The following is a 12,316-nucleotide window of genomic DNA, read 5'->3' on the forward strand; positions in this document are numbered from 1 at the left end:
GGAAAAGCAACAATTGCTTCCACTTTGCCAGTTACTGGGCGCACTTGACCTCGTCCAACTTGTTTCCCTAAGTAAGTCACTGTAGCCTTCCCAAACTCACACTTGGCCAAATTGAGGGTTAAAGAAGCATTCTCCAACTGCTGAAACACACTTTTCAAGGTGGCGAGATGATCAGAACAAGTAGATGAATGAATCACCACATCGTCAAGGTAAGCAGTACAATTTGGTACATCCGCAAACACAATGTTAACTAGCCGCTGAAAAGTAGCAGGTGCGTTACACATTCCAAAGGGCATCACAGTGTATTGTACGAAGTTATCTGGCGTAACGAAAGCCGAGATGTCAGAAGCTCGAGAGGTCAGAGGCACCTGCCAATAACATTTTAGCAAATCTAACTTACTAATGTAAGCAGCCGAGCCAATTCTATCAATGCAGTCATCTAAGCGAGGTAGAGAAAAAGAATCAGACTTTGTAACGGCATTTACTCGATGATAGTCCATACATAAGCGAGAAGTACCGTCAGGCTTAGGAACAAGAATACACGGGGAACTCCAGGAGCTGTTACTGGGTTTTGCCATGTCATTCTGTAATAAATAAGCTACCTCACTTTTCATTACCTCCCTTTTCTTTGCATTAACCCGGTACGGATGCTGACTTAGAGGAACAGCGTTCCCCACATCCACGTCATGTTCCAAGATGGACGTGCGACTTGGAACGTCCTGAAACACATTCAGAAAACTGTTTATCAATAGGATAAGATCCTTAGTTTGATCTTGGGGTCTTTATCACATAATTGGTGTCACTGAGTTTCTTTTCCGCAAGATATGGTCCAGAAAAACATGCTGACAGAGATGAGCCAGGGATTGGCAACAAAACTAAAACTTGATCCCCTGGTGCAAAAGAACGGCCAACAGCCTTTTTGTCATAATGCAACTTCATGCGTTTTTGAGTAGAGGAGAGAGACTTTTGGGCTAACGCACATGCGGCGTGCAGTCTCTCCCGCATCTTACTGACATAATACAACACATTTTTAGGGGCGCTACTGGGTGTAGGAGATAAGATATGCTCCTTCAAAACTTTCAGCGGACCCCGTGGGGTGTGTCCAAACACAAGGTCAGCAGGGCTGAACCCTAAGGACTCTTGTGTTGTTTCCCTAATAGCAAATAGGACAAAGGGCACCCCCTCATCCCAATCGGTACTGGTATCCATGCAATACTTGCGTAGCATTGCCTTCAGCGTCTGATGCCAGCATTTGAGAGCCCCTTGACTCTCCGGATGATACGGACTGGAGACCTGATGGGAAATACACAGCTGTCTTCAACACATTAGAGAACAGCTTTGACATAAAGTTGGATCCCTGATCAGTTTGGATTACTTTAGGGAGTCCAAACGTAGAGAAGAACTTCACTAGTGCCTTCATCACAGTCTTAGCTGTTATTGTACGGACAGGGATAGCCTCTGGGTATCGAGTAGCACTGCACATTATTGTTAGTAAGAACTGGTTACCTGACCTGGTTTTCGGCAATGGACCTACACAATCAATTATCACTTTTTAAAACTGTTCCCCCACCACAGGAATCGGGCAAAGCGGCGCACGAGGAACTGTTTGATTCGCTTTCCCAATGAGTTGACATATGTGGCATGTTTTACAAAATTGGACAACGTCAGACTTAAAACCTGGCCAAATTTTTTTTCGAAGGACTCGGTTATAAGTCTTCGTGATCCCTAAGTGTCCGGACCACGCCTGGTCATGGGCGAGTGACAACACCTGCTGTCGGAACGGTGTAGGAACAACCACCTGACACACTTCACTCCAGTCACTAACGGTGTCATGAGCTGCCCATTTACGCATCAAAACTCCTGCTTCCATAAAGTAGGCAGTCTCCTTAGTTTTAGCTTCCTCAATGGAAATTACCAAAGCAAAACACTTGCGAAGACTGGTGTCTCCCTTTTGACATTCAATCACCTTCTCGGGGGTGACAGATAAAAGAATGTCATGTAATTGGGGCGAGATTTCACTATCCCCTGCCTTCGTTTTTACGGGGGTAAAAACTGTCGGCATTGCAGAAGGAATACTCAGTGCATTGTCTTCTACCTCAACTTTCTCAAAAATGGAACTAGCCAAATCCACCACATCTCCTAGCTTGCGAGATTGTTCCCTCGTTAACACACAAGCTGGAAAAACTTGTGGAAATGCTTGAACCAATTTCTCATCTGAAGTTCTGATTTCTGGGTTGTCTACTACCTCTAACACAGGAGTGACATTACCACCAGCAATATCATTCCCTAGTAACAATGTGACTCCTTTTACTGGCAGTGTAGACACTACACCAACACGGAAAAGTCCTGATACCAAGTCTGACACTAAGTGGACCCAGTGTAATGGTACAGGTACTGTTTTTGTCTCTATCCCCTGTAATATGACATGCGAGCCACAATACGTTTCAGGAGACCAGGGTAAAGCATCAGTAACAATTACTGACTGCACCGCCCCGGTGTCTGTTAAGATTTGAATGGGCTTTTGATCAGCTTGTTCTCCAGTTAAGGAAACACAACCGGCAGATATAAACGGAGCATAGACAGGATCCGGTTTCTCAAATGCTGAATCAATAACTCGGTCCAACGGACGAGCCATAGACTTGACTAAACCCACACTTTTCATTTTTGGGGATGGTGACAGGGACTGTTTCGGTTTATTTTTCAAAACCGGGCAGTCCGCAATCACATGACCCTTTTGGTGACAGTAAAAACATTCACGGATTTCATGACAAGGCTTAGGGTTGTCAGAGGAAAAGCGACCTGAACGAGGCACTGATGACGTAATCGTTAGGCCTTCAAAACGAGGCGCACCAAAGACAGTCTTGTGTGTCAAAGCGTACTCATCTGCCAACACTGCTGCCTGGGCCAATGTCACCACTTTCTGTTCATTTAAATGAACTACAATTCTATCAAGGAGGTTGCTTTTAAAATCCTCCAACAGCATCAACTCCCGAATATCAACAAAGGTGTTAGCTTTGCTGGCTGAACACCAGCGATTAAACAGAGACTCTTTGTCCCTAGCAAACTCAACAAAAGTACAGTGAGATGTTTTTTTGTGGTTACTGAAGCGCTGCCTATAAGCTTCAGGCACCAACTCATAAGCCCGCAACACGGTAGTTTTAACTGTATCATAGTGTAAACTGTCTTCCAGGGAGAGAGCAGCTACTACTTCCTGGGCTTTCCCAGACAATTTACATTGTAACAGGAGCGGCCAAACCTCGAGTGGCCAATGCAGCGCAGCGGCCACACGCTCAAATGCAGAGAAATAGGAATCAACTTCCAACTCTCGGAATGGAGGGACTAAAGCTATATTTTTACTTACATCAAAGTGGGCTTGATGATAAGCAGCTTGTGGAGTCGCACTGGAGCCAGCGTCTAGCTCCAGTTGTCGGATCCTCACCTCCTTGTCAATTTCCATTCTCCTAATTTCAAGTTCAAACTGCATCTGTCTCTCTTTATCTTTTTGCTCCATTTCTAACCGGGCCAGCCTCACCTTCAGCCTAGCGGTCCCGCCTGAATGACCTGAAGCAGAAGATAAAGGATAGAATCGGGGCAATGTAAAGGGGGTACGAGCAACCCCTTCCTCCGCCTTGTCCTCCGACTTGGCATCGGAAGGTCTACTCGTCTCCTCTCCTGAAGCCTCCCTCTCATCATCTTTCAATGAGAGAATTTGTTTCCTCATTAAACCCTCCCTGACTAGCACCAAAAGCTCAGCCTTTAGGGCTTTCTCGGGGATAACGAAGCCATAATGGTCAGCTACAGCTAAAAGATCTGCTTTCCGAAACCTCACCAAACAATCAATAGAGGGCGCTTCAAAAAAGTTGGAGATGGCTGAGGCAGCCATCTTGTACACAGAAGTCCACTGAACACACATAAACTTAACAAGTCACCCAAACTCACAACCTATCATCACACCTCAATTACTAATCACAGAGAGCTCAGTGCAGCAGGGTCTGGTGGGTTTAATGGAATCCCGGATGAGCCCCCATTATGTTATGCACGCCTCTCGGAAGAGGGAACGCAACACCCTGCTACAACTCAACTCTCCGTGGTGTGAAAGAGGTATGGACTGTAGGTGTGAATAAGGATGACAAAAGGCAGAGAATACCGTTTACAGGGAATTTATTCCTTCGCACGGTAAGTTTGGGGAAATTCAGGAATCCATCCTGAAAGATACACATACAAATACACAAACCACAACACAGAAACTGGGGAACGTAACATGCATAAGCACTTAGTTTACAGGCATTGTGACAATTGTGGGGTGTTATGATTGATGATAGACATGGCTTATGTGTTAACACAAGTCTCTCATCAATCTGCTTGTCGCTGTAGCCTAAGGGCATCAGTCTTACCAGTGTAGTGTCCCCTGTTCTCTATTTCGTCTTATAAATGGACATTGGATTTTATAGAAGATCACATGGGCAAGGCAGGTCACAGTTCAGCATCAGTTCAGTAATAAATATCTCACTGTGCCTCCAATGCCACATTATGACTAAATACTTTATTTGTTCTTTTATGTCTTTGAAAGTCTAAGATACTGCACAAAAAATACTATTTATAGGGCTTATGTATAGTGTTTTCACATGCTTTAGTTAGAATATTGTTATTGCAAGTGATATACATGTCTAAATCCATATATTAATTTCATAAAATAGGCTAGAGACGAGAAAAACTACAAATATGGCCGTCCCGGGAATCACAGAATTTACGTCACGGAAAACGTCTATAACTTGCGACGGACTGCCCCTGCTTCCTCCTTTTCAATGCTCTGTCGCGTGAGAGCAGTACCGTCAATATGAGGTGAGAGGAAAGTAAAAAACAAACAAGAAGTCAGACATGTTATATTGTTGTCAGTGATCACTTTAAAACGTACTAACTCAGCGTGTTCTCTTTGAACCTCATGAGCAGTGTGTGGAGTGTAGTTACAGTAGCTAGCTTCATCCATAGTGCAACTAGCTTGAATGCTAACACTACGGACAAATCCACATCCATCTAACATGAAATCGTTTATGTTCCGAACTGAATTAAGTAGTGTCGTACATAACTGGACATGGTTAATGTTGTAATAGTTGTGATTTGTACATTTTACTGGCTTTTATACTTACTCGATAGGCTACCGGTTTGTCGACTACTATCGAGAACCTGCTATGGCGTCAAGTCAGTTCAGTGGGATGTGGGGGCGATAATATTAATGAATTAGTCATTTGGCAAAACATTTATGTATAATTATATGGCATTCTGACTCAATGACATTTTGTTTAATTACAGCAAGGTATCCAGGGATATGCTTTATGAGGTGGTCAAGGAGGTCCAGGCGGGATCTCTTGCCAAGCCACGCAAGTAAGACCCTTTCTCTAGTGTACAGTTAGCAACTTTTGCACGTTGGTTTAGCCATTTAAATAAAATAATGCATGTTGTCACAACCCCTAATTTAGGTAAATCTCAGCGATGATCTTGATTGGTTTGCTTTGTCTTCCTAAAGGTTCACGGAGTCTGTAGAGCTCCAGATCAGCTTGAAGAACTATGATCCCCAGAAGGATAAGCGTTTCTCTGGCACAGTCAGGTTTGGCCTCTTTCCTGTATCACCCATCCTTCTGCCTGTCTGCCCCGTTTAGTCCTGAATGTGAACAGGCCTGGTTCGGCCCCTTGATCTGGACATTAAAAACTCACTGGCTCAAACCCAGTCCTCTTTATGCACACTCAAGATCCACACTTATCTAGTAATGTACAATCTCTTATACACATTCACTAACTCATACAGAAACTAAATTCCAATAGCAGGGCTGTTGTGGGACGGATGGTGCAGAAGTGTTCTGGGTAGTCTGACTGAACTTCGCCTTGCGGGAGGGAACCAGCAGACGGACCCCTACCCTGGGTCTTAATAACCTGTTAGGGCTAGGGGGCAGTATTTGCACGGCTGGATAAAAAAAATGTACCCGATTTAATCTGGTTACTAATCCTACCCAGTAACTAGAATATGCATGTACTTCTTATATATGGATAGAAAACACTCTAAATTTTCTAAAACTGTTTGAATGGTGTCTGTGAGTATAACAAAACTCATTTGGCAGGCAAAACCCTGAGACATTTTCTGACAGGAAGTGGATACCTGATGTGTTGTATTACCTTTAAACCTATGCCATTGAAAAACACAGGGGCTGAGGAATATTTTGGCACTTCCTATTGCTTCCACTAGATGTCACCAGCCTTTACAAAGTGTTTTGAGTCTTCTGGAGGGAGATCTGACCGAACAAGAGCCATGGAACTATGATGGCCCATTAGACACCTGGCGCGCGAGTTCATGTTGGGTACCCTCGTTCCAATACGGTATAAAAGAGAATGCATTCGTCCACCTTGAATATTATTCATGTTCTGGTTAAAAAAGGCCCTAATGATTTATGCTATACAACGTTTGACATGTTTGAACGAACGTAAATATATTTTTTCCCCTCGTTCATGACGAGAAGTCCGGCTGGCTTAGGTCATGTGCTAACAAGACGGAGATTTTTGGACATAAATGATGAGCTTTTTTGAACAAAACTACATTCGTTATGGACCTGTGATACCTGGAAGTGACATCTGATGAAGAGAATCAAAGGTAATGGATTATTTACATAGTATTTTCGATTTTAGATCTCCCCAACATGACGTCTAGTCTGTATCGCAACGCGTATTTTTCTGGGCGCAGTGCTCAGATTATTGCAAAGTGTGATTTCCCAGTAAGGTTATTTTTAAATCTGGCAAGTTGATTGCGTTCAAGAGATGTAAATCTATAATTCTTTAAATGACAATATAATATTTTACCAATGTTTTCTAATTTTAATTATTTAATTTGTGGTACTGACTTGACTGCCGGTTATTGGAGGGAAACGATTTCCTCAACATCAATGCCATAGTAAAACGCTGTTTTTGGATATAAATATGAACTTGATAGAACTAAAAATGCATGCATTGTCTAACATAATGTCCTAGGAGTGTCATCTGATGGAGATTGTAAAAGGTTAGTGCATCATTTTAGCTGGTTTTATGGTTTTGGTGACCCTGTCTTTGAATTGACAAAACATTACACACAACTCTTGTAAATGTACTGTCCTAACATACTATAAATTTATGCTTTCGCCGTAAAACCTTTTTGAAATCGTAAAACGTGGTTAGATTAAGGAGATGTTTATCTTTCAACGGGTGTAAAATAGTTGTATGTTTGAAAAATTTGAATTTTGACATTTATTTGGATTGAAATTTGCCGCTCTTGAAATGCACCTGCTGTTGATGGAGTGCACCACGGGTGGGACGCTTGCGTCCCACCTAGCCCATAGAGGTTAAAACATGAGGGGAGGCAGAAAGGGGGGTCTTTGTGCCCACCTTCGAGCCGACCATTTTAGGTAATGGTGTTGCTGGTGCAGTCCAGAAGAGAAGCCGATCTGTGGTTCTGGTAAGACTACAGAGTACTCTTCTCTGGTACGAGTCGTCCCTTTGGGTTTGGATCTCGCCCATTTTGGAGAGTCAATGGATGGCAATGTTGAAGGGTGGAAGTGACTATTGTCTAGTCAGGAATTACATAAGCTAGTGGTGTAACGTTAAGGATTTCGGTTTGGGAAAGGATTGGGTCAAGTTAGGTTTAGCCTTTTACTGCAGTGATTTTTGGTAGTCTTAAACAAATCTACATTAACAAAAAAGTATACACCTCACATATGTTTTATGGGCATAAAAAGACACGTACCGTGTCAGATATATTTCATGTATTCAATTTTGATTTTGCATCCCAGTATTACACTTTATATACATTACAGAAGACTGAAATATAATAACTGTTAGATGTAGAAACACCGGGTTCTCGTCTGTTTTTTTAAATATCTTTATTAACCTCTATGGGCTAGGTGGGACGCTAGCGTCCCACCCGTGGTGCACTCCATCAACAGCAGGTGCATTTCAAGAGCGGCAAATTTGAATCCAAATAAATGTAAAAATTCAAATTTTTCAAACATACAACTATTTTACACCCTTTGAAAGATAAACATCTCCTTAATCTAACCACGTTTTACGATTTCAAAAAGGTTTTATGGCGAAAGCATAAATTTAGAGTATGTTAGGACAGTACATTTACAAGAGTTGTGTGTAATGTTTTGTCAATTCAAAGACAGGGTCACCAAAACCATAAAACCAGCTAAAATGATGCGCTAACCTTTTACAATCTCCATCAGATGACACTCCTAGGACATTATGTTAGACAATGCATGCATTTTTAGTTCTATCAAGTTCATATTTATATCCAAAAACAGCGTTTTACTATGGCATTGATGTTGAGGAAATCGTTTCCCTCCAATAACCGGCAGTCAAGTCAGCGTCACAAATTAAATAATTAAAATTAGAAAACATTGGTAAAATATTATATTGTCATTTAAAGAATTATAGATTTACATCTCTTGAACGCAATCAACTTGCCAGATTTAAAAATAACCTTACTGGGAAATCACACTTTGCAATAATCTGAGCACTGCGCCCAGAAAAATACGCGATACAGACTAGACGTCATGTTGGGGAGATCTAAAATCGAAAATACTATGTAAATAATCCATTACCTTTGATTCTCTTCATCAGATGTCACTTCCAGGTATCACAGGTCCATAACGAATGTAGTTTTGTTCAAAAAAGCCTCATTTATGTCCAAAAATCTCCGTCTTGTTAGCACATGATCTAAGCCAGCCGGACTTCTCGTCATGAACGAGGGGAAAAAATATATTTACGTTCGTTCAAACATGTCAAACGTTGTATAGCATAAATCATTAGGGCCTTTTTTAACCAGAACATGAATAATATTCAAGGTGGACGAATGCATACTCTTTTATAACGTATTGGAACGAGGGTACCCAACATGAACTTGCGCGCCAGGTGTCTAATGGGCCATCATCGTTCCATGGCTCTTGTTTGGTCAGATCTCCCTCCAGAAGACTCAAAACACTTTGTAAAGGCTGGTGACATCTAGTGGAAGCAATAGGAAGTGCCAAAATATTCCTCAGCCCCTGTGTTTTTCAATGGCATAGGTTTAAAGGTAATACAACACATCAGGTATCCACTTCCTGTCAGAAAATGTCTCAGGGTTTTGCCTGCCAAATGAGTTCTGTTATACTCACAGACACCATTCAAACAGTTTTAGAAAATTTAGGGTGTTTTCTATCCATATGTAATAAGTATATGCATATTCTAGTTACTGGGTAGGAGTGGTAACCAGATTAAATCGGGTATGTTTTTTTATCCAGCCGTGTCAATACTGCCCCCTAGCCCTAACAGGTTAATGTTAAAATGAGGAACAATATTAACATTCCAGCCATGAGGCCAGAGGGCAGTTTTGGTCATTGACTGCAGGAAAGGGCTACGGGTTAGAATCTCTTTAGTTGCGTGTCCATTCTAGCATGGCCATATGGTGAAGCCCCTCCGTTATGTGGTTTGAGCATTACTGGTGTGCCATATGGTTGTCAACTGTTCTGAATTGCCCCTATAGACTGAAGACCACCCCCAGGCCCAAGTTCTCTGTGTGCATCCTGGGAGACCAGCAGCATTGTGATGAGGCCAAGGCTGCAGAGCTGCCCCACATGGACATTGAAGCCCTCAAGAAACTCAACAAGAACAAGAAAATGGTCAAGAAACTGGGTGTGGTGCTTCAAGTCATATCCAGATGGTCCATCTTATGATCTGTCTAGGTCTTGCTACTGTTTATCCGCATTTAAATTAGTCTTACATTTCCCCTGTCCTGAAGCGCTTGGTCCACCTCTGGTCTGGGTCTTGATAGTTCTGTTCTTGACTCTAATCTCTGCCCGAACAGCCAAGAAGTATGATGCCTTCCTGGCCTCGGAATCGCTGATCAAGCAGATCCCTCGTATCCTGGGGCCTGGGCTCAACAAGGCTGGCAAATTCCCCTCCCTGCTCACCCACAACGAGAACCTCAACATCAAGGTTGATGAGGTCAAATCCACCATCAAGTTCCAGATGAAGAAGGTATGAATCGGTCTGGTGCCAGATATGTACTTTTATTGTAGATGTTACATGATGGAGACATGCAGTCTGTATGATCAATGCATTTATGTATCCGCCTGTTCATTTACACTTTAGCATTTAGCAGACACTCTTAACCTTAATTGCTCCTGTAAGTCACTCTGGATAAGTGCCTTGCTGAAGGGCACATCGACAGATTGTTTACCTATTCGGCTCACGGATTCAAAACAGCGATCTTTCGGTTACTGGCCCAATGCTCTTAACCGCTAGGCTACCTGCCATTGTAACATGACCCAATCTCCTCGCCACTCTATTTCAGGTGCTGTGTCTGGCAGTGGCTGTGGGGCACGTGAAGATGTCCGAGGAGGAGCTGGTCTACAACATCCACTTGGCAGTTAACTTCCTGGTGTCTCTGCTGAAGAAGAACTGGCAGAATGTCCGTGCCCTCTATGTCAAAAGCACCATGGGAAAGCCCCAGCGCCTCTACTAGAGGACAAAACTGCTTTTACTACCAATAAAAGGACATAAAAAACATCTCGCTTTGTGGGTATTCTTGTTGTCCCAGACTACTTTGTGTAGTGCTGGTCATCCTCTCTGCAAGGGATCAGAGACATTTTGATATTAAAAAAACTAAATATTTACCAGCCTGTTTTTGGAAGTAGCACAATGTCTACAATGTCTATTTATAATTAAATGTCAGATTATGTTTCTAAAAGGGGCAAATTGGCTAAATCGAGACTCAATGTACAGATTCACAGAAATAACGCATATTAGAGTCAGTCTGCCCCAGTTTCTACGGAAGCTAGTCAGTGAAACTGATGGGAGGGGCCAACATGACAAGCGGTTGGAGGGGATAGCAATTTATTGGTCACATGGACAAATCTAATGCAGACCGATATTCATTTTCCCTAAAAATGATATTTGGTTTGAAGTCTGCATGGCTGACAATTTCAATTTGTCAGTTCTTGGTTGCCATTCTGCTTCAGATGGGCCTAGTGGGCCCTCAAAATGAACAGGTGTTGAGGCTGAGCAGGGTAAGGGTCATGAAGAAATGGTCCTTAAAACAGGGTCCATGTAGTCAGAGCAAAAATGTGTACCACTATTAAAATGCATACACAATCCCTTATAATGTAAGCAGACAGTCCCCTGATGTTCCTGCCGGTTTGCCTCTCAATAGCAGAGCACAGGAGGTTGCTGTGACAATACGATTATCTTGTCTTTTCCTCTACTCGGTGATACTGGAGAGCATAGAGCCGAGTCACAAGGTAAGAACTGTCCTACAGTGCATTTGGAAAGTATTTAGACCCCTTTTTCCACATTTTGTAACGCTACAGCCTTACTCTAAAATTGACAAAATAAAAGTTGTCCTCAATCTACACACAATACCCCATAATAATGAAGCAAAAACTGTTTTTTAGATTTGTTTTCAAACGTATTCAAAATAAACAACTTAACATAAGTATTCAGACCCTTTGAGCTCTGGGGCATCCTGTTTCCATTGATCATCCTTGATGTTTCTACAACTTGATTGGAGTCCAACTGTGGTATATTCAATTGATTGAACATGATTTGGAAAGGCACACGCCTGTCTATATAAGGTCCCACAGTTGACAGTGCATGCCAGAGCAAAAACCAAGCCATGAGGTCGAAGGAATTGTCCGTAGAGCTCCGAGACAGGATTGTGTTGAGGCACAGACCTGGGGATGGGTACCAAACAAATTCTGCAGCATTGAAGATCCCCCAAGAACACAGTGGCCTCCATCATTCTTAAATGGAAGAAGTTTGGAACCCCCAAGACTCTTACTAGAGCTGGCCACCCAGCCAAACTGAGCAATCGGGGGAGAAGGGCCTTGGTCAGGGAGGTGACCAAGAACCCGATGGTCACTCTGACAGCGCTCCAGAGTTTCTCTGTGGAGAAGGGAGAATATTCCAGAAGGATAACCATCACTGCGGCACTTCACCAATTAGGACTTTATGGCAGAGTGGCCAGATGAAAGCCACTCCTCAGTAAAAGGCACATGACAGCCCGCTTGGAGTTTGCCAGAAGGCATCTAAAGGACTCTCAGACCATGAGAAACAAGTTTCTCTGGTCTGATGAAACCAGGATTGAACTCTTTGGCCTGAATGCCAAACTTCAATTCTGGAGGAAACCAGGCATCGCTTATCACCTGGCCAATACCATCCCTACGGTGAAGAATGGTGGTGGCAGCATCATGCTGAGGGGATGTTTTTCAGCGTCAGGGACTGGGAGACTAGTCAGGGCCGAGGGAAAGAACGGAGCAAT

The 12,316-nt window shown here is 42.8% G+C and overlaps 1 protein-coding gene across 1 annotated transcript; it reads left to right on the forward strand.

Annotated features, from left to right (window-relative positions):
- Positions 1–4,813: 4,813 nt before the first annotated feature.
- rl10a (ribosomal protein L10a-2) lies at positions 4,814–10,562 on the forward strand. The gene is made up of 6 exons (NM_001139733.1): positions 4,814–4,842; positions 5,311–5,382; positions 5,525–5,605; positions 9,542–9,690; positions 9,863–10,035; positions 10,352–10,562. Exons 1-6 carry the CDS (start codon positions 4,838–4,840, stop codon positions 10,520–10,522), a joined length of 651 nt encoding a protein of 216 aa, NP_001133205.1. The 5' UTR covers positions 4,814–4,837; the 3' UTR covers positions 10,523–10,562.
- Positions 10,563–12,316: the final 1,754 nt, after the last annotated feature.

This window comes from Salmo salar, chromosome 22 (genome assembly GCF_965601325.2).
Source record: "Salmo salar chromosome 22, fSalSal1, whole genome shotgun sequence".
In the NCBI taxonomy this organism is placed as follows: domain Eukaryota; kingdom Metazoa; phylum Chordata; class Actinopteri; order Salmoniformes; family Salmonidae; genus Salmo; species Salmo salar.

Coding starts and splice junctions, on each gene's coding strand:
- rl10a (NM_001139733.1), top strand. Junction 5,606..9,541: donor CGTTTCTCTGGCACAGTCAG/GTTTGGCCTCTT, acceptor TTGCCCCTATAG/ACTGAAGACCACCCCCAGGC. Junction 9,691..9,862: donor GAAAATGGTCAAGAAACTGG/GTGTGGTGCTTC, acceptor CTGCCCGAACAG/CCAAGAAGTATGATGCCTTC.